The sequence below is a fragment of the Narcine bancroftii genome, chromosome 5 (assembly GCF_036971445.1).
Source record: "Narcine bancroftii isolate sNarBan1 chromosome 5, sNarBan1.hap1, whole genome shotgun sequence".
Taxonomy (NCBI): domain Eukaryota; kingdom Metazoa; phylum Chordata; class Chondrichthyes; order Torpediniformes; family Narcinidae; genus Narcine; species Narcine bancroftii.
The window spans coordinates 204,821,800-204,844,409 of record NC_091473.1 but is presented as its reverse complement, the minus strand read 5'-3'; the positions used below and the strand labels follow the sequence as shown (position 1 = coordinate 204,844,409).

The 22,610-nt window shown below is 46.4% G+C and overlaps 1 protein-coding gene across 3 annotated transcripts in view; it reads right to left on the bottom strand.

Moving 5' to 3' along the window:
• parp2 (poly (ADP-ribose) polymerase 2) overlaps positions 1 to 22,610 on the bottom strand; it is a 60,468-nt gene that overhangs the window by 6,957 nt on the left and 30,901 nt on the right. For 2 of the 3 annotated variants that reach the window (XM_069940800.1, XM_069940801.1), the window contains 8 exons: positions 14,814 to 14,864; positions 12,364 to 12,460; positions 11,263 to 11,338; positions 8,108 to 8,219; positions 7,018 to 7,162; positions 5,005 to 5,143; positions 2,377 to 2,440; positions 1,996 to 2,130 (listed from right to left, as the gene is read on the bottom strand). In XM_069940800.1, coding sequence (XP_069796901.1) covers positions 1,996 to 2,130; positions 2,377 to 2,440; positions 5,005 to 5,143; positions 7,018 to 7,162; positions 8,108 to 8,219; positions 11,263 to 11,338; positions 12,364 to 12,460; positions 14,814 to 14,864 — 819 coding nt within the window. The remainder of the gene's footprint in view (positions 1 to 1,995; positions 2,131 to 2,376; positions 2,441 to 5,004; positions 5,144 to 7,017; positions 7,163 to 8,107; positions 8,220 to 11,262; positions 11,339 to 12,363; positions 12,461 to 14,813; positions 14,865 to 22,610) is intronic. The other variant, XM_069940802.1, reaches the window with a different exon arrangement.

The following is a 22,610-nucleotide window of genomic DNA, read 5'->3' as shown; positions in this document are numbered from 1 at the left end:
ACTTCCTTTGAAGGCTACCCATAGCTCTGCTCCTTCACTAGGAGCAATCAGAGAAAATTGCTTGTTCAAACAAGAGTGTGCTATGGGATGGTGTGGAAGGAGCTTCACTCTGTGTCTGCCCATGAGTGTATGATGGTGTAATGGAAGATTCTAACCGTGTTTCTTACTTTTGCAGCCTTTGCAAAAGGCTGAGAACCTGCTTGTTTTTAGAATCAGCAGACATAAGCTAAATTCCACCGAGGGGCCAGAGATGCAGTTATCTGATGAAAGGACATCTGTGTACCAAGAACATTTAATCTTCCTGCTTGTTTTGGTCACAGACTGTCAGAGGCCTAGCCTTGATACAAAATAAACCATTGTATTCAAAGTGATAAGCTGAAAATTATGTTATTAGTTAGAAGCCTAACATGCTAGCTTGCTCGCTTATATTTCTTGCTATGCTGGGAATAGGTGCTTGGATAAGCAGTTTTTGGGTAATATAAGCCATGGTCCCGCTGCTGAAGTTTGAGACTCTCCGAGAGGTGGCAACATCTCTCAGCAAGAAGAAGAACTTCTAGAGTCCAGCCAACGTCCCGGTCAGGAGAGGTGGAGAAGCTGCTACCGGCGACCTGACAACCTACTACAAGTGTGCAGTCGTTGCCTCGCTTCGGCAGTTGGGACCAGTCCAAGCGTTGATAAGTATAGTTGGGAAGGGCTTGCATATTGTAGTGTGAAATCAGCTTTTGAATTTGTAATAAACATTTGTATAATCTGAACTGCTCTTGGTGTGTGTGTCTATTTTCTTTCGGTAGCTCAAACACTGTGACCAATCTAAAATGAACAAAATGAGAGGTATAAGTTTACCCAAGACAATTGGCGCAGCGAGCAGGATTGGTAGAGAAAATTGCTTGTTCAAACAAGAGTGTGTTATGGGAAGGTGCGGAGGGAGCTTCACTCTTTTTTTGTCCCAGGAGTGTGATGGGATGGTGTGGAGGGAGCTTCACTCTGTGTCTGCCCATGAGTGTATGATGGGACATGGTGGAGGGAGCTTCACTCTGTGTTTGACCCCAGGAGTGTGATGGGATGGTGTGGAGGGAGCTTCACTCTGTGCCTGTCCGTGGGAGTGTGTGATGGGATGGCGCAAAGAGAAGTTCACTCCTTGTCTGTCCCTGAGAGTGTGTGATGGGACGGTGCAGAGGGAGCTTCACTCTGTGTCTGTCCCCGGGAGTGTGTGATGGGACGGTGCAGAAGGAGCTTCACTCTGTGTCTGTCCCCGGGAGTGTGTGATGGGACGGTGCGGAGGGAGCTTCACTCTGTGTCTGTCCCTGGGAGTGTGTGATGGGATGGTGCGGAGGGAGCTTCACTCTGTGTCTGTCCCCGGGAGTGTGTGATGGGACGGTGCGGAGGGAGCTTCACTCTGTGTCTGTCCCTGGGAGTGTGTGATGGGATGGTGCAGAGGGAGCTTCACTCTGTGTCTGTCCCTGGGAGTGTGTGATGGGATGGTGCGGAGGGAGCTTCACTCTGTGTCTGTCCCCGGGAGTGTGTGATGGGACGGTGCGGAGGGAGCTTCACTCTGTGTCTGTCCCTGGGAGTGTGTGATGGGATGGTGCTGAGGGAGCTTCACTCTGTGTCTGTCCCCGGGAGTGTGTGATGGGACGGTGCGGAGGGAGCTTCACTCTGTGTCTGTCCCTGGGAGTGTGTGATGGGATGGTGCGGAGGGAGCTTCACTCTGTGTCTGTCCCCGGGAGTGTGTGATGGGACGGTGCGGAGGGAGCTTCACTCTGTGTCTGTCCCTGGGAGTGTGTGATGGGATGGTGCGGAGGGAGCTTCACTCTGTGTCTGTCCCTGGGAGTGTGTGATGGGATGGTGCGGAGGGAGCTTCACTCTGTGTCTGTCCCCGGGAGTGTGTGATGGGATAGTGCAGAGGGAGCTTCACTCTGTGTTTGTCCCCTTTCCCAGGAATGTGTGATGGGAGTTTGGGAGAGGGGAACTTCGGATTGTGAAAGAGTGACTGACCTGGAAGTGGCTGCAACTGTGGTCCATGGGCTGGAGTTCACAGTGCAGGAAACGGTAGTGTTGGTCAAGGGGATTCTCTGCGCTAGCTGGCTCCGATTTTATCATGCTGATAGCAACCTCGATGTCACTGAGAGCCTGCAACCAGGACACAGGTTATTCCAACATCAGTCCTGGGCACAGGTCATTGGAAACGGGACAACTCGCAGGGGTGGGGCAAAGATAATGTGTGGGGGAGGGAGGAAGAGAAGGGGCGAGAGGGGAGACAACAGGAACCTGAGGGGTGGGAGGGAGGGGTGGAAGATCATAGGGGCTAAAAAAGTGGGGGGAAAGGAAGGAGGATGGGTGAGGGGACAGAGGAAGTGGGGAAAAGGTGAATATTACCTCCAGGAGACTTATTTTTTCCTGCAGTTCCTTCCTGCTGCAAATGATTGGTGGAGTCTTCAGTCTATGGGAAGGGGTGGGGAGGGAGAGAATGGTTGCGAGGATGGTGAGAGGTGTGAGTGGGAGGGAGTGGGGTGGGTGGGAGAGGGGTGAGGGGAGGGTAGGAGAGAGGATGAGGAGAGGAAGAGAATGGGTGCAGGGGTGGAATAGAGGGTGAATGGGAGGGAGAGGGGTGGGTGGGAGTTGGGATGAGGGGAGGGTGGGAGAGAGGATAAGGAGAATGTGTGCGAGGGGGGTGGGATAGAGGGTGAGTGTGGGTGAGAGGGGGGATAAGAGGAGGGTGCAGGAGGGGTGAGGGAGGGTGCAGGAGGGGATGAGGGGAAGGAGGTGGAGTGGACAAGGGGTGGGTGGGAGAGGGGGTAAGGGTGGGTGCAGGGGGGGATGAGGGGTGGGATGGAGAGGAGACAAGCAAACTATCAGCCCAGACTGGTTGGTGTGAGGAGATGAGGTGCAGAAACCTCCAGCTGCTGGTTCAGATTTGACCGGATGAGAAGTCTCTGTGCATGGAGGCAGGGAGAGACAGTACACACACAGCAAGTTCAAACTGCACACACCCACACACAGAGCACACACTGCACACATAGTGAAGACACACAAGAACCACAAGTACAAACACAAACTTCACACGAAGTACATGCACAAACTGCACACACTAATTGTACATGCATACGCAACTGCACACAAAACTCCACACTTGCAAACATACACACAAGTTGCACTCATGCATTCACAGCTCCACATATTTCACACACAGATCCATACATGCACCCAAATCCGCGCGCAGACGCACACAAAGAGGTGGGGATCAAACCCAGGACTTCCAGTGCAGTGTGTGCTCCAACCACTGTGCCACCCACCTGCAGTTACCTGTTCCTGGAATCCCCTCAATCCCACCTTTCCTCTCACATGGGCTCAAAATGTTTGGGCCCGGAACCTGAGAACAGGACACCATCTCTGTGGGATGTTACATCCCACCCACAGGACAGCCTGGTGAGAATCTCCCTGTCAATACAACACTCAGGCACAATTTTGACCATGAGGAGACCTCGGGGCCAATGAAGGGTCAGGATGGGTTCAGATGGACAGGGACCAAAAACAGGGAAATAGGTCACGCCCAAAAAGCCAACGGTGGGCATGGAGTGAAGGGATCAAGGGGGTCTATGCCATGCTCTGTGGCTCCAAAAGCCCCTCAGATGGCAAGTGACAGCAGATACCCTGGTCACTACTTAGAAAAGGAATGGGGTGTGGGACCTGGTGGAGCACAGAGTGAAGCTCCCTCCGCACCGTTCCGTCACACACTCCCGGGGACAGACACAGAATGAAGCTCCCTCTGCACTGTTCCATCATACACACCTGGGGACAGACACAGGGTGAAACTCCCTCCACACCGTCCCGTCACACACTCCCGGGGACAGACACAGAATGAAGCTCCCTCTGCACCATCCCATCACACACTCCTGGGGACAGACACAGAGTGAAGCTCCCTCCGCACCGCCCCATCACACACTCCCAGGGACAGACAAGGAGTGAACTTCCCTTTGCGCCATCCCATCACACACTCCCATGGACAGGCACAGAGTGAAGCTCCCTCCACACCATCACACACTCCTGGGGACAGACACAGAGTGAAGCTCCCTCCGTACCGTCTCATCATACATACCTGGGGATAGACACAGGGTGAAACTCTCTCCATACCGTCCCGTCACACACTCCCGGGGACAGACAAAGAATGAAGCTTCCTCCACACCATCACACACTCCTGGGGACAGACACAGAGTGAAGCTCCCTCCGTACCGTCCCGTCATACATACCTGGGGACAGACACAGGGTGAAACTCTCTCCATACCGTCCCGTTATACATACCTGGGGACAGACACAGGGTGAAACTCTCTCCATACCGTCCCGTCACACACTCCCAGGGACAGACAAAGAATGAAGCTTCCTCCACACCATCCCATCACACACTCCTGGGGACAGACACAGAGTGAAGCTCCCTCCGTACCGTCCCGTCATACATACCTGGGGACAGACACAGGGTGAAACTCTCTCCATACCGTCCCGTCATACATACCTGGGGACAGACACAGGGTGAAACTCTCTCCATACCGTCCCGTCACACACTCCCGGGGACAGACAAAGAATGAAGCTTCCTCCACACCATCCCATCACACACTCCTGGGGACAGACACAGTGTGTGACACTCTCTGCCCCATCCCATCACACACTCCCGGGGACTGATAGAGTGAGACTCGTATTCCGTCACACACTCTCAAGAGACAGGGTGACACTTCCTCCAACACTCTCAATGGCGAATGTTGTCCCAGCTTGGACAAATTTATTTGGAGCAAGTGGCAGGGGAAAGCTGTGTGAACGCTGCCACATCATAAGCTGCTGTCGAACTTTAACCTCCACATGGGACAGACCTGGCATGTTATGGAGGTGGGGGAGTCACCCAGGGAGCACGAGGATATGCCAGGCTAAACATTCAGCTCAGATGGGTGGGGAATGGCTTCACAGGACCTGCTGTAAAATCCCCACCCTTCCTCCCACACACTGGTGAACCCTCACCCAAAGTCGTGGGGAATCCTAGTGTAGAATTCGTTGCAGGCCTCCAGCAGGGCCCTCCCCGACACCTTGCGGTTGAGATAGTCCTCGATCTTTCGCAGGGAGGAGTATCCGGCCTTGATCTGATTGATAGTCAACTTGCCTGGGGAGGTGAGGGAGAAAGACAGAGGCTTAGGCTGTTTGGGGAGGTAGGGAGAGACAGAGGCTCAGGCGGGGAGACAGAGAGAGACAGAAGTTCAGATTGGGGAGGGTGTGGGGGATAGACAGTTTGAGGGAGAAACAGACATTCAAGTTGGGGAGAGGCCATGAGCGGGTTTAAAAGCTCAAAACAGATGGTTGTACCAACCCTCCAAACGCGCACACACACAATTTCAAACACATTGCAAACATAGATACACTAACATATAAATTGCACATGCACATTACCAGTCTCCACGCACATTACCAGTCTCCGCGCGCATCACCCAGTCTCCGCGCGCATCACCCAGTCTCCGCGCGCATCACCCAGTCTCCGCGCGCATCACGCAATCTCCGCGCGCATCACCACACAGTCTCCGCGCGCATCACCACACAGTCTCCGCGCGCATCACCAGAGTCTCCGCGCACATTACACCTAGTCTCCACGTGCATCACCCAGTTCCTGCGCGCATCACCCAGTCTCCGCGCACATCACCCAGTCTCCACGCGCATCACCACACAGTCTCCGCGCGCATCACCACACAGTCTCCGCGCGTATTACACTCAGTCTCCACCACATTACCAGTCTCCACGCACATTACCACAGTCTCCACGCACATTACCACACAGTCTCCACGCACATTACCACACAGTCTCCACGCACATTACCACAGTCTCCACGCACATTACCTCAATCTTCACGCACATTACCGTCTCCACGCACATTACCACACAGTCTCCACGCACATTACCACAGTCTCCACGCACATTACCACACAGTCTCCACGCACATTACCACATAGTCTCCACGCACATTACCACAGTCTCCACGCACATTACCTCAATCTTCACGCACATTACCGTCTCCACGCACATTACCACACAGTCTCCACGCACATTACCACACAGTCTCCACGCACATTACCACACAGTCTCCACGCACATTACCACACAATCTCCACGCACATTACCTCAATCTCCACGCACATTACCGTCTCCACGCACATTACCACACAGTCTCCACGCACATTACCACTCAGTCTCCACGCACATTACCACACAGTCTCCACGCACATTACCTCAATCTCCACACACATTACCACACAGTCTCCACGCACATTACCACACAATCTCCACGCACATTACCGTCTCCACGCACATTACCACACAGTCTCCACGCACATTACCACTCAGTCTCCACGCACATTACCACACAGTCTCCACGCACATTACCACACACAGTGTCCACGCACATTACCACAGTGTCCGCGCACATTACCCCACACAGTGTCCACGCACATTACCACAGTGTCCGCGCACATTACCCCACACAGTGTCCACGCACATTATCACACAGACTCCACTCACATTACCACACAGTGTCCACGCACATTACCACACACATTATCCATGCACATTACCACACAAAGACCCCACGCGCATTACCCCACACAGTCTTCACGTACGTTACCCCACACAGTCTCCACGCACATTATCGCCCACAGTCTCTACGGGGTGGGGACCATTGGGATTATGGATGGAGTGAATGGGAAGGGTGGGGATATACTGGAAATATGGACAGTGGGAATGAAAGGAAAGGGTGGGGATCCATTGGGAATGTGGACAGTGGGAGTGAATGGGAAGGGGTGGGGATCATTGGGAATGTGGATAGTGGGAGTGAATTGGAAGGGGACAGTGGGAGTGAATGGGAAGGGGTGGGGTTCCATTGGGAATGTGGACAGTGGGAGTGAATGGGAAGGGGTGGGACCATTGGGATTGTGGACAATTGGAGCATAGGGTCTGAGTGGGACATAACACATGTGGGAACCCACAACCTACCAAGCGGAGCCTTCTTGGTGTCATACTTCATTTGCAGCATCATCTCCTCCATGGAGTTCAGGTCGCAGATTAGTGCCATCAGCTCCTGGAGCCGGGGATCAAGCCGAGACTTGACCTTTGGGCCCCGGCTGTTCTCCCCTTGCTCCTGGAAGACAAGGGCACCAGATGGGCAGGGGAGAGAGCCAGTAGCCAGGACGAGGGGTTAGACTAGAGGGAGGAGTAGGGAGAGCGGTGCAAAGGCCAGGGGATGGGCTGGGTGTGGAGTCTCGTCACACACTCGGGGTCAGGTGTACATTCCCGTCACGTATTCAAGGTAGGGTGTAGGTTTCCGTCACACACTCAGGGTCGGGTGTATGTTCCCGTCACACACTCAGGGTCGGGTGTATGTTCCCGTCACACACTCAGGGTCGGGTGTACGCTCCCGTCACATATTTGAGGTCGGATGTACATTCCAGTCATACACTCGGGGTCAGGTGTACATTCCCGTCACACACTCGGGGCTGGATGTATGTTCCTGTCAAACACAGGGTCGTGTGTACGTTTCCAGCACACACTCGGGGTTGGGTGTACGTTCCCATCACACACTTGTGTTTACATACGTGTGTGTGTATGTGTACATATGTGTGCTTGCACATGGGAGATGTGTGTCCGTATGTGAGATGTGTGTGCATAAGAAATCTGGTGTAGATGTGTACACATGTGAGACGTGTGCACACATGTATGGATGTGCGATGTGAGTGGGTGCAAGCATGTGTGGTGTGCGCAGACGGGTGTTTGTGTGTGCGGACAGTTGTATGTGTATGTGATGTGTGGGGTGACGTGTGATTGTGTAGTTTACACCCTCTCCCTGTGACCGGGTGGGCTTTGCTGACCATTCCCAGTGTCTCTGGTTACTTCCCACATCCCAGAGACCCCATGCAGGTGGGTGAAGGAGGGCATGAGAGCTGAACCCCCTGTCCTAGGTGTTTGGTGGGAGGGGGCAGAATTCTCTGGTACATTGACAGAACTTGGGGATTGTTGTAGGTGGAGAGAGGAGATTTTGATGGTTAACTGACATGGAGATGCCAATGTCGCAACCATGTCCACTCACCCTCTCAGCGGAGGAGTCATGGCCATAGTCCAGAGTCAACATGTCATACTTGCCCGCCACCTTCACAAACTGCAACCTCTGTGACCATTCGTTCTTCGTCTTGTCGTGAAACCTGGCAGGCAGTGGGGAAGGAGCAAAAGGGTCAGTCCTGTAGGGACGGGGCAGACCAGGTGAGTCTCACCCTGTGTCCATCGCCATCACTGGGAGTGTATGACAGGACGGTGCAGAGGGAGCTTCACTCTGTGTCTGTCCCCGGGAGTGTGCGACGGGACGGTGCGGAGGGAGCTTCACTCTGTATCTGTCCCCAGGAGTGTGCGACGGGACGGTGCAGAGGGAGCTTCACTCTGTGTCTGTCCCCGGGAGTGTGCGACGGGACGGTGCGGAGGGAGCTTCACTCTGTGTCTGTCCCCGGGAGTGTGCGACGGGATGGTGCGGAGGGAGCTTCACTCTGTGTCTGTCCCCGGGAGTGTGCGACGGGACAGTGCAGAGGGAGCTTCACTCTGTGTCTGTCCCCGGGAGTGTGTGACGGGACGGTGCAGAGGGTGCTTCACTCTGTGTCTGTCTGCGGGAGTGTGTGAGGGGACTGTGTGGATGGAGCTTCACTCTGTGTCTGTCCCCGGGAGTGTGCGACAGGACGGTGCAGAGGGAGCTTCACTCTGTGTCTGTCCCCGGGAGTGTGTGACGGGACGGAGCAGAGGGAGCTTCACTCTGTGTCTGTCCCCGGGAGTGTGTGACGGGACGGAGCAGAGGGCGCTTCACTCTGTGTCTGTCCCCGGGAGTGTGCGACGGGATGGTGCAGAGGGAGCTTCACTCTGCGTCTGTCCCCGGGTGTGTGTGACGGGATGGAGCAGAGGGAGCTTCACTCTGTGTCTGTCCCCGGGAGTGTGCGACAGGATGGTGCAGAGGGAGCTTCACTCTGCGTCTGTCCCCGGGTGTGTGTGACGGGATGGAGCAGAGGGAGCTTCAGTCTGTGTCTGTCCCCGGGAGTGTGTGACGGGACGGAGCAGAGGGAGCTTCACCCTGTCTGTCCCCGGGAGTGTGCGACGGGATGGTGTGGAGGGATCTTCATTCCATGTTGACCTCTTTTTTTTAAAAAAAAAGTAAAAACATGATGCTGGAGAATCTCAGCAGGTCAAACAGTGGGACTTTATACAGCAAAAGATAAAGATACATATCCAACTTTTTGGGCTTGCACCTTTCATCAAGTTATGAGCAAAATGTAGCAGGGTGTCTAAGTAAAATGGTGGGGGTGGGGAGTGGGTAAGGGAGTGAGTGCACAACAGCAAAAGGGTTGGCTCTGTGAATGGGGAGGGAAGGGGGTGGAGGAAAGGAGGCAGAGGGATGGGGAAGGAAGGGAGAATGGGGAATGGGCCAGCACAAACTGGAGGAGTCGGTGTGAGGTCTGGCTCATCCAATTCACAGGTGGTCTTGGCTTGGCAGCGTGTGAGGACATGGACAGACAAGTTGGCACGGGAGTGGAACGCAGAATTGAAATTGGTGGCCACTGGGAGATGCCTGTCATTGATAAGGGTGGAGCAAAGGTGCTCACCGAAGTGATCTTCCAGTCGGCGTCCAGTCTGTCTGATGTAGAAATGTCCACAATGGGAGATTCACAAGTGAACTTCATTTGGAAGCTGTTTGGGGCCTGAATGGTGGTGTAGGCATGTGTGCCACTTATTGTGGTTACAGGGGTATGTACCAAGGGGGTGATTAGTGGGAAGGGATGAGTGCACGACAGAGTCACGGAGGGTGCGGTCCCTATGGAAGGCAAAGAGGGGAGGAGAGCTGAAGACGTGTCTGGTGGTGGGATCATATTGGAGGTGACGCAAATTGCAGAGGGTGGTGGCGTGATAGGTGAGAACAAGGGGCAGAGGGTGCTAGGGCAGATGTGCAAGAAATGGAGGAAATGCAAGAAAGGGTGGAAAAGGGGAAGCCATGTATTTTGGACACAGGAGGACATCTCAGATGATCTAGGCTGGAAGATCTCATCTTGGGAGTATAAGCGATGGAGACGTAGGAATTGAGAGAAAGGAATGGAACAGGGTGTGAAGGTGTAGTCAAGGTAGCTGTGGGAGTTGATGGGTTTGTAGAAGATATCTGGAGGAAGTTTGCCTCCCGAGATGAAGATGGAAAGACTGAGAAAAGGGAGGTATTGCCGGAGATGGACCAGGTGAATTCAATGTCAGGGTGAAAGTTGGCAGCAAAGTGGGTAAGGCTGACGAGCTCATTACGGATACATCGATATACCAGAGGAAGAGTTGAGAGGTCTTGCCTGTACAGGCATGCAGCATGGATTGCTCCACAAAGCCCACAAACAGGCAGGCATAGCTGGGACCCATGTGGGGACTCATGGCTACTCCTTTGACTTGGTTTTCCAGCATTGTGTTTTTCCTTCACTCTGCAGACTTTCCTGTTTTAACTCTTCCATTAAAAAAAATACATTTGAACTCATCAAAGCCAAATAGCACAAATTAAAACAATATTTTCAAACCTAACTATGCACAGCACATAATGAACAATTAAAACATTTGTGTGTGTGTGTGTGTGTGTGTGTGTGTGTGTGTGTGTGTGTGTGTGTGTGTGTGTGTGTGTATGTGGAGTTTCCACCCTCTCGATGTGTCTGGGTTGGTTTTCCCATCGTCCTGTGTACCTGGTCCCCTCCAATGTCCCAGAGATCCCCCCACCACCAGGTTAATTGTGCCCATTCCTCAATGTGCGGGAGTGGGAAGGAGGAGGAAGGGTGGGTAGCTGATGACAGAAATGTGTGGGGTTTGAAATGCAACCAGCCTGAAACCCTGGTCACACAGCAAAGACAGGCCCTTCGGTCTATGCTGACAGCGATGTCTGGCTGCACTCATCCCGTCTGTCTGAATTCTGCCCCACCCCTGACCCTACCAAATCTGACACCCTGTGATTTTAAATTGCCCCCTCTGTGTGCAGATGTGGGGTAGAAACCAGGGGAGGGTGGAGTGATTTGGTGGGAATGCAGGCCACATTTGCTATCGTGACATTGAAGGGCCAAAGGCCTGCTTCTGCTCTGGGCAAAGCCTTTCGACTGGCTTAGCCCAAAGGACCATGAGCCAAACCCTTCCTACCAAAGAGAGTGGAGGAAAGAGAACATGAACACATTTAACAGCACACGCAGAGTCACTCACTTTTTCTCAAAGATCTCCTTGGCCTTCTGGAGGTCAGCTCCGCATGGGACCAGGCTGTTCTGTCCAGCCTTCCCCACTGGAAAAGGGAAGGTTGGAATTCCATCTCAGCACCAGGTCTGCGACTCACAATCCTCCCTGATCCCCTCCAGGAGTAGTACCTCCCGTCGAATGGGACCATCTAACACCCAGCGTCCCAGATCATAGAATGTCCCACCGATAGGGATCTGTTAAACTCCTGCGTCCCAATTCATAGAACATCCAATCGATTTGGACACGTTAACCCACTCTGTGCTGGTAATAGTACATCCCATTGATAGGGAGCCATAAACCCCCTCCCCCACCCACTCCATCCCAGATACTGATATGGCTTCTTGATAGAGACCCGCTAACCCCCACCATCCCAGATACTGGTACAGCTCATTGATAGGGACCCGTTAAACCACCATCCCCAACCCAGATATTGGTACAGCTTGTTGATAGGGACCTGTAAACCCCTTCCATCCAAGATACTAATACAGCTCATTGATAGGGACCTGTTAACCCCCTCCATCCCTGATACTGGTGCAGCTCGTTGATAGCGGACCTGTTAACCCCCTCCATCCCAGTTACTGGTACAGCTCGTTGATAATGACTCATTAATCTCTCTGTCCCAGATACTGGTACAGCTCGTTGAGAGGGACATGTTAACCCCCTCCATCCCAGATACTGGTACAGCTTATTGATAGGGACCTGTTAACCCCCTCCGTCCTAGTTACTGATACAGCTCATTGATAGGGACCCAATAACCCCCCCCATCCCATTTAATCTTGATTGTTACTCCTGTTCACTCCCTCCACCCAGTCAGGATCCATTAACCCTTTCTGTCCTGGTGTGATATGACACTCCCTCAATCGGGACTTTCGTTAACCTCTTTGTCCCGGTTTAAGTCCCCCATTCCTAGATCAGACCCCTTGTTAACCCCCACTTTGTATCATTTAATATTTCCCCCTTCCCTCATTTAGGACCACTCTTAACCCCCTCTGTCCTGTTTAATATTCCACCCCCCTCAATCAGGCCCATTAACCTCCTCCATCCCTCGGTGTCTGAAGCTAGAGTTCTCACCTCTACCCCATCGCATCCACACGCTGAAAAGTTTCCTGTCGTCATCCTGGAGCAGCTGAATGATGTAGAACTTGTTGTTATTGAACTGCAGGTTAGTCTGTGTGGAGACAGCGAAATAGGCCAGCATCAGTCATCAATGCAGGAGGAATTTGAGCCCCTACCCCTCCCTGTTGCCCCATTCCAGCTCCCTCTAACCGCACCCCCTCCTCTCTCTCCTGTATCTGAGGAGCTCCTCTAACCTCAACCCCCTCCTCTCTCCAGAGAGCTCCCTCTAACCACACCGCTTCCTCTCTCCGGAGAGCTCCCTCTATTCGCACCCCCTCCTCTCTCCTGTATCTGAGGAGCTCCTCTTAACCTCAACCCCTCTCTCTCCTCTATATTTGGAGCTCTCTCGAAATCCCACCCCCCCTCATCTTCTCTCCTCTATCTCACTGACCCCCCCCCCCCCCACCCCACCCCGAGAAGCCAGAAAAGTCATTATTAATGACATCCGGCATTAATGCCTTCCGACTGTGCACCCTCCAATATCGACCTCTGGCTTTTGTTAAAAACTAAAGCCCCACCCCATACTTCCCTCCATTCCCTGTCTCCTTTCACACAGACATGATAAATTCCAGTCCCTAAACATGTCCAATTAGCAGCTTTTGTTGGTCTGGATTCCTCCCCCACTGTTTGAATTCTGAGACTTTCTGTTATATCCTGTTTCTGCCTTTTCTGAGTTTTCCTTGAAGAAGGACTCAGGCCCGAAACATCCACAATATACCCTTGTCTCCTAGAGATGCGGAAAAGACTGGCTGAGTTCCTTCAGCATTTTGGTGTGTTTACTACAATCAGAGCACCTGCAGCCGATCGTGTTTCATGGAGAGAGAGACAAGGTGTTGTACCTCCAACTTGCGGGTGGCCTCGTGTTGGCAGTGATGGAGGTCATGGGCAGACAGGTTGGTGTGAGCTTGGGGTGTGGAACAGAGATGGTAGGGCACTGGGGGGTCTGAGTGGTTGCAGTGGCCAGAGATCCTCAATGAAGCTGCCTCGCAGCCTGCATCCATCTCCCTCCCAATGTAGAGGAGGCCACAGGTTTACAGTGGGAGGGGAGAGTTTGAAATGGACGGGTGGGGGGGGTACCCTCTTCAAGACAGAGGGTGGTGGCTGTGTGGGATGTGCTGCCTGAGAGAGGGGTAGAGGGGGGAGGGGTGTAGAGGAGGCCACAACGGGAGCTCTAGATGCAGTAGATGATCCCTGTGGGTTCACAAGTGAAGAACTGTTTGGGGCCCCAACTGGTGGTGAAAGTGGTATGGGTAAGAGTAGCATTTTCCACGAGAGGGCGATTAGCTGGAAGGGATGAGTGGAGCGGTCCCTGCGGAAAGCAGAGAGGGGAAGATGTGTCTGGTGGTGGGATCATGTTGTGGGTGGGGGAAATATGCTGGGTGAACATTTCTTGCTGTGTCTTAGGTGGATGGGGGCCAGGGCAGACAGGCGGGAAATGGAGGAGATGCTAGTGACAGCTGAGTTGATGGGAGTAGAGGGAGGAGGAGGAGATATTTCCAATGTCCTGGAATAAGAAGCCATGTCCTTGGAGCAGGCAGAGGAAGTGAGAGAAAGGAATAGGAAGAGATATAGTCAAGGTAACTGTGGGGGTTCCAGATGTCTGTCACTAGTTTACATAGAACAATCCATCACAGTACAGCCCCTTTGGCCCACAATGTTGTGCTAACCCATGTAAACTCAACAATTCTCACTCTTCCCACCACCTCCCCCACCCCCACACACATCCATAACCCTCTACTTTTCTCATATCCATGCCTGTCCAAGAGTCTTTTGAATATCCCTGTTGTACCAGCTCCAACACCACTCCCAGCAATGCATTCCAGGTACCCATCACTCTCTGTAAAAAAAAATTTAACCGACATCTCCCCTAAACGTTCCTTCTCTCACCTTAAGCTGATATCCGCTGGTATTTGCTGTTGTCACCCTGTCCTATCCAAGCCCCTTATACACTATGTGACCTGCTGAGTTTCTCTGATACATTTATGTGGTTAAAAAGGGTCATCCTGCAGACACTGAGTCAAGGGAACTCCCTGAGCAGGGTGGTTCCCTGAGCACTATCCAGGTCATCTGGTGGAATGCCTCATCGCCAGTGCTCTCCATCCCTCCCATCGCCCTCCATCCCTCCCCCATCGCCCTCCATCCTATCCCTCCCCTCCCATCGCTTTCTCCCATTTCCCTCCATCCCTCCCCTCCCTCTCTCCCATCCATCTCCTCACAATTGGTTTCTTGACCTGATTTCGTCGAGGGGCCAGCACATTGATGGTGGGATACAGCCTGCTTCGGGGAAGAAATGACAGTGGGGTAGCAGAAGGGATGGGGGTGGTGGAGGCAGGAGTGGGGGTGGCGGGGATAATAGCTTCACCGTGAAGGGACTGGGAATCAAGAGGAGGTGATTTTGAGCCTACCTGGTTGAGAAGTGCATCGTACACGACATCTCCTTCGCAGTAAACATGGGCCTGTGAGAAAAAAGAGGTGATCACTGGGGGCAAGGAAATGAGAGAGAGTAGTGGTGAGGGGGGTGGGAGGGAGAGGGAAGGGAAAGAGAGGAGGGGAAAGTGGGGAGGGAAGGGGAAGGGAGGGAGGAGGAGAAGAGGGGAGGGAGGGGGAGATTCCCAACAGGTGCACGTGGCCCAAACATTTCAACATGCAAGTTTTATTCCTTCCTTCACCCCTCCCTGCTGACCTGCACCTTCTCCAGTCCTCACCCCAATGGACTGCTCCCCTCTGTTCTTTCCTCCACTCCCATCCCCTTCACTTTGCTGCTCCCTGTGACACCAATATTTCTCACTGCAACACCTGACTTCCCACCCCAAAGACCCCGGTCAATCGGCTGCTCTGCATTTGCGACCTCCTCTCTTTTCCATGGGTCGGAATATAGTTGATGGGCCAAAGTGCCTGTCTATGTTGCCGTAAGCACAGCCTGACAAAAAACATGACCTTTCCAAGGCCCTCCCATTTATTCTGGTCTTTATTTTTAAAAAGCATTGGATATCTCAAAATGTCCACTTGTTTATTAATTTTTTTTAAACTTTATTAAAAAGTATAACATACAATCTAAATATTCAAACAAAATAATTTTACAAAGATTTATATATAAAGAAAAACAAAACACAACAAACATTAAAAAATAACAAAAAAAAGAAAATAAAATCAAAAAAACCCTTCCCCACCTCCCACCCCCTTAAGGGGAGCCAAAAATATAAATCATATATATTTTAAAAATTTATAAATGTTAATAACAGTTCAAAATACATCCAATTGCATATATTTCAAATATGGGGACAACTTATGAACAAAAAAAGAATAATTATCATGTAAATTATAAGTAATTTTTTCCATAACAATACAAGCTTTCAATTCATTATGCCAGCGTATTATATTAATTTCTACATCATCTTTCCAAGTATTAGCAACGCATTTACGCGCTACCGACAACACCAAACATACAAAAGCAATTTGAACTTTATCCAAACCCATTCCCCTTAATGAATATGAATCTCCCAACAAAAAATTCGTTGGATCCAAGGGTAGTTTAAAATTATACAATTTTTCCAAAACTATGTTAATTTCTTGCCAAAATGGTTGGACTTTCACTCTAGTCCAAACAGCATGTAAAAAAGTACCAGTACATGAACCACATCTAAAGCAAGAATCCAAATTACTAAACCCATATTTTTTTAACTTTTCTGGGGTCAAATACAATTGATATAAAATTATAATTAACCATACCATATCTTACATTAGTCAATTTAATTACATTGTCCTGACACATGTTCGCCCAATCATCTTCAGGAAAAGTAAACACTAAATCAATCTCCCATTTAAGTTTAGATTTTTCTGTCCAAGAGTCTTTTGAATATCCCTGTTGTACCAGCTCCAACACCACTCCCAGCAATGCATTCCAGGTACCCATCACTCTCTGTAAAAAAAAATTTAACCGACATCTCCCCTAAACGTTCCTTCTCTCACCTTAAACTGATATCCGCTGGTATTTGCTGTTGTCACCCTGTCCTATCCAAGCCCCTTATACACTATGTGACCTGCTGATTTTCTCTGATACATTTATGTGGTTAAAAAGGGTCGTCCTGCAGACACTGGGTCAAGGGAACTCCCTGAGCAAGGAGGTTCCCTGAGCACTATCCAGGTCATCTGGTGGAATGCCTCATCTCCAGTGCTCTCCCTCCCTCCCATCGCCATATTATCCTGTAATAAATTATTCATAACTGAAACATAACCCTTTTTTGGTATAGTAGAAGTCAAAGATTCAAATTTCGGCAACGTAGGTAAATACATCTCTCCACTATAATTATCTTTTACCAAAGCCCTAAGCTGATAATACACAAATAAAGAATTTAAAGATATTTCAAATCGTTCTCTCAAATTGATAAAAGAAAGAAATCGTCCCTCTACAAAACAGTCCTGCATTGTCTTTATACCTTTAGAATTCCAAATCTTTAAATAACTATCAAACATTGAAAAAGGAATACACCGATTATTGTATAATGGAGTTAAAATTGATATCTTACGACCCCAAAAAAATTTTTAAATCTAAATCTTTAATAAATGTTTCAGTATTGGCATATCATAATCCTGTAATAAAATCAAATTCCAACAGAATATAAATTCATGCATCTCCGTTCTAGGTAGACATGATATCTCCATCTTAGCCCAACTAGGAGGTTGATTCAAATCCATCAGTCCACTAATAAACTTCAACTGAACTGCCTCATAATAATTTTGAAAATGTGGCAATTGTAAGCCACCCAATGCATATTTCCAAGTAAGTTTGTGCAACACTAATGAGCTAATTTACCTTTCCACAAAAACTCTCGTACTGCTTTATTCAAATCCTGAAAAAAATCTCTTTGAAAGTAAACGTATTAATTGAAATAAATATTGAATTCGAGGAAAGATATTAATCTTAATACAATTAACACGTCCAATTAGAGTTAATGGAAGATCTTGATCTTTCCATTTAGTTAAGTCTCCTTTAATCCGGCTCAATATAGGTACATAATTTAATTGATATAACGATGGATAGTCATTGTCCACAAACACACCTAAGTATTTGATTTTATTCGTCCATCTTAATTTTGTAATATTTTAAAATTCAGAATAGTCTTCAATTCCAACTGGCAAAATTTCACTTTTATCCCAGTTAACTTTATATCCCAACAATTCTCCAAATTTCAATAAACACTCCTGTAACTGTTTCAATGATCTCTCAGGCTCTGTCAAATATATCAACACATCGTCTGCAAATAGATTAATTTTATATAATTCCTCCTTAATCCTCATCCCTTTAATATCCTCATTTTTTCTAATAGCCTGTGCTAACGGTTCTATAGCCAATACAAATAGGGCTGGCGACAATGGGCAGCCCTGACAAGTTGATAGAGTCAATTTAAAAGGTAAAGATGTCTGTCCATTTGTCACCACCCTATCAATCAGATTCATATAAAAGGCCTTAACCCAACCAATAAAGAAAGGGACAAATTTAAATTTATCTAATACCTTAAATAAAAAGTCCCATTCAACCCTATCAAAAGCTTTTTCAGCATCTAGTGCAACTACCATAGGATGATTATGTTGCCGTCAATACACATTGATCAAAGTACGCAATCGAAGTATATTATCAGAGGCATTTCTATTCTTACTAACACCTGTTTGATCAATATGTACTAATTTAGGTAAATATTTAGCAAGTCTTCATAGTCTACATTCAATAAAGAAATAGGTCTATATGAAGATACCTGTAAAGGATCTCTGTCTTTCTTTGGGATAACAGTTATTAAAGCACTCAAACACATTTCCGGTAATTTCTGATCTTCAGTAACTTGATTTAACACTTCCCCAAATATATTAGAAAATTTGTTGTCAAAAAGTTTATAGAATTCCACAGGAAACCCATCATCTCCTGGGGACTTACCATTAAGCATTTCCTGAATAGCTTCCTTGATTTCAAAATCCGTAAAAGGAGATTCCATCTCCTGAATATCTTTCTCATCTAGTACCGGTAATGTTAATTTAGATAAGTAAGAATCAATAGAACCATTATCCTGTTTCCCCTCAGAAGTGTATAATTTTTGATAAAATGAATAAAACTGGTCATTAATTTCCTGAGGCTCATAGGTGATTACTGAATTCTTTCTAACAGCATTAGTAGTTCGAGACATCTGTTCAGCTTTCAATTGCCAGGCAAGTACCTTGTGAGCCCTTTCCCCCAACTCACAATAATGTTGCTTAGATCTATTAATTAAGTGCTCAAACTGGTATGTTTGTAAAGTATTATAGCGTAATTTTAACTTCACTAATACAGCTTTTTTTAAATCTTCTGTTATATCTTTCTGAAAATCTTTCTCTAGTTCAGCAATCTGATTTTTCAACTGTAAACTTTCTGCCATATATTGTTTCTTAACTTTCGTAGAATAGCTAATGATCTGTCCCCTCAAATAAGCTTTTAAAGCATCCCATACTACAAAATGACTCTTTACAGAATTAGCATTTTCGGTCAAAAATAAAGAAATATGCTCTTTAACAAAGGTAACAAACTCTGTTTTTTTCAATAACATTGCATTAAACCTCCATCTATACGTCGAACATACTATCTCCGAACTTTCACAAGAGAAGATTAATAATGAATGATCTGATATAACTCTACTTTCATATTCAGTTTGCAGTACCCTACCCTGAAGATGTGCTGATACCAAATATAAATCATTTCTGGAAAACGAGTCATGTCTTGAAGAATAAAAAGAAAAATCTTTCTTTGTAGGATTAACTTTTCTCCAAATATCTACCAAATTTAAATCTTTCATTAACGCATTAAGTTGTATTGCCATCTTTATACTCTTCGGATTTCTATCTAATAAAGGATCCAAAACACAATTGAAATCACCACCCAGTAAAATATTCTCATTAACCTGATTTAACAAGAAAAAAGCTTCTGAAATAAACCGCTCATCAATTATATTGGGTGCATATAAATTAAGCAGTGTCCAAAATTCTGCAAAAATTTTACAATTAATTCTTAAAACTCTACCAGCATTTCCTTCAGTAGATTCCAATTCAAATGGTAAATTCTTATGAATTAAAATTGTTACTCCTTTTGCTTTAGAATTAAAAGAATAAAAAACTTGACCAACCCAGTCTCTTTTCAATTTCATATGTTCTTTCTCAGTCAAATGTGTTTCTTGTAAAAAAGCAATATCAATTTTCAACTTTTTTATATATGCCAATACTCTCTTTCTCTTTATTGGATTATTTAACCCCTGAACATTAAAAGTTAAAAGTTCAATTTAGACATAATTTTAACACACACGCTAAAAAATTAAACTCTATAAAATAATACTCCCCTTTGTAATCCTTCAAAAATTAAAAAAAAAATTAAAAAGGAGGGAAAAAACCTCAAAAAAATTCAAAACAAAAATTAAAAAAACACACAAAAAAAAAATAACCACCTAAAGGCAGTACTACCCTAAAAACCTGGGTGTGGGAAATCCACTGGTGGCAGTTGACTTACAAAGTTTTCAGTGTCAGCCACCCCCTCCCCCACCCCTCAGCTGGATACATATTTATTATGTAGATAAACACATTCAAATATAGTCCATATCCTCAACCCAGTCACTCCAAACCCAACGATTGCTCCAGATCTTCGATATCAAGAGGATTCTGTATTTCTTCTTTCTTTCCTTTCTTCCCATTCTTTCCATTTCCACTGCATTTCCATTTCTATTTAATCTCCTTTTAGGAGACAAAGGTGGAGAACAACCATTTCTTCTCAATTCCAGCAGGGAGTTCGCAAAAACTAAGGCATCATGATAATTTTTTATAAATTGAGATTGAAAGTTTCCATAAAAAACCTTCAAAATTGCAGGGTAACAAAAAGTGAACTTATAACTTTTTCGCCACAGAACACCTTGAGCCGTATTGAATTCTCACCGTCTACGAATAACTTCCTGACTCAAATCAGCATAAAAAAGCACTCTGTTATTTTGAACCATTAATGGAGATTGATTTTGTCGTGCTTTTTGTACTGCCATACGTAAAATCATTTCTCTATCCTGCTATTTTAAACAATGGATCAAAACTGCTCTCGGCGGTTGTCCTGGAAGTAGTTTTCTTCTCAGAGCTCTATGAGCCCTATCTAACTCCAAACCTTTAGGAAAGAACTCTTTACCCAAAACTTCTGGGATCCAGTGTTTAAAGAATTTTATAGAATCAAAGCCTTCAATATCTTCTGGAAGACCAACTATCTTCACATTATTTCTCCAACTCTGATTTTCCAAAGAATCAATCTTCTTCAATAAGTTTCTTTATTGAATTCCCTTTTGAAAAGATCCTTCCACTTTTTATATTTTTTCTCTATTATGCTCCACTTGACTTTTTTTTTGTTTTTGAATATTTTATTGATAATTTTCCAAACTTAAACTCAAAGTTATCGACATTATCAATGTCAATAGTATCAGCACTGACTACAATTTACAATTATCAATTCGAAACAAGGTTTTCTGCAGAGTTCTTTTTAATTTTTTTTATTTTTCACACTATAAACCATATTGACCAAGATACATACAGACATTTTTTCTCTTGAATATATACAGTGTAATTTTCTCCCCCTTTTTCCCCCCCTCCTTTCCCTCCCTCCCTCACCCCCTTTCCCATTTATTTGAAGTTCAAACTATAAGATACATTAAACTTAAATACTCACTTAATAAAAATAAACAAGAAATTTTACTGAGTCAGTTCTTTTCGTTGTCTTCTCCTTCTGTCATTTTAGGTGGTGGAGGTCCATGGTAGGATTTCTCTATTGTATTTCATGTATGGCTCCCATATTTGTTCGAATATTGTGATGTTATTTCTTAAATTATATGTTATTTTTTCTAATGGAATACATTTATTCATTTCTATGTACCACTGTTGTATTCTCAAATTGTCTTCTAATTTCCAGGTTGACATAATACATTTTTTTGTGACAGCTATGATAACAAATCTTTTTTGTGTTCCATCCAAATCAAGTCCAAATTCTTTATTTCTTATATTATTTAGGAGGAAGATCTCTGGGTTTTTTGGTATATTGCTTTTTGTGATTTTATTTAATATCTGGTTTAGATCTTCCCAAAATTTTTTCACTTTCTCACATGTCCAAATTGCATGAATTGTTGTTCCCATTTCCTTTTTACAGCAAAAACGTCTGTCTGATACTGTTGGGTCCCATTTATTTAACTTTTGAGGTGTGATGTATAGCCTGTGTATCCAGTTATATTGCATCATGCGTAACCTCGTGTTTATTGTATTTCTCATAGTTCCGGAGCATAGCTTTTCCCATGTTTCATTCTTTATCTTTATGTTTAGATCTTGTTCCCATTTTTGTTTAGGTTTACTGTTTTTTTCCTCATTCTCCTTTTCTTGCAGTTTGATCTACATGTTTGTTATAAATTTTTTAATTATCATTGTGTCTGTAATCACATATTCAAAATTGCTTCCTTCTGGTAACCTCAGACTGTTTCCCAATTTGTCCTTCAAGGTTTTCAGTTGGTGGTATGCAAATATTGTATCATGAGTTATATTATATTTATCCTTCATTTGTTCAAAGGATAATAATTTATTTCCCGAAAAACAATTTTCTATTCTTTTGATCCCTTTTCTCTCTCATTCTCTGAAGGAAAGGTTATCTATTGTGAAAGGGATTAGTTGATTTTGCGTCAATATTAGTTTTGGTAGTTGGTAATTTGTTTTATTCCTTTCTACGTGAATCTTCTTCCAAATGTTGAGCAGATGATGCAATACCGGTGAATTCCTACGTTGCACCAATTTTTCATCCCATTTATATATGTTCAGGTATCTTCTCCCCTATTTTATCTAGTTCTAATCTGGTCCAATCTGGTTTTTCCCTTGTTTGATAAAATTCTAATAGGTATCTTAATTGTGCGGCTCTATAATAATTCTTAAAGTTTGGTAGTTGTAAGCCTCCTTGTTTGTACCATTCTGTTAATTTATCTAGTGCTATCCTCGGTTTCCCCCCTTTCCAAAAGAATTTCCTTATTATTTTCTTTAGCTCCTTAGAGAATTTCTCTGTTAGATGAATTGGTAATAACTGAAATAGATATTGTATCCTTGGGAAAATGTTCATTTTAATACAGTTTATCCTTCCTATCAGTGTTAGTGGTAAGTCTTTCCAATGCTCTAAGTCGTCTTGTAAT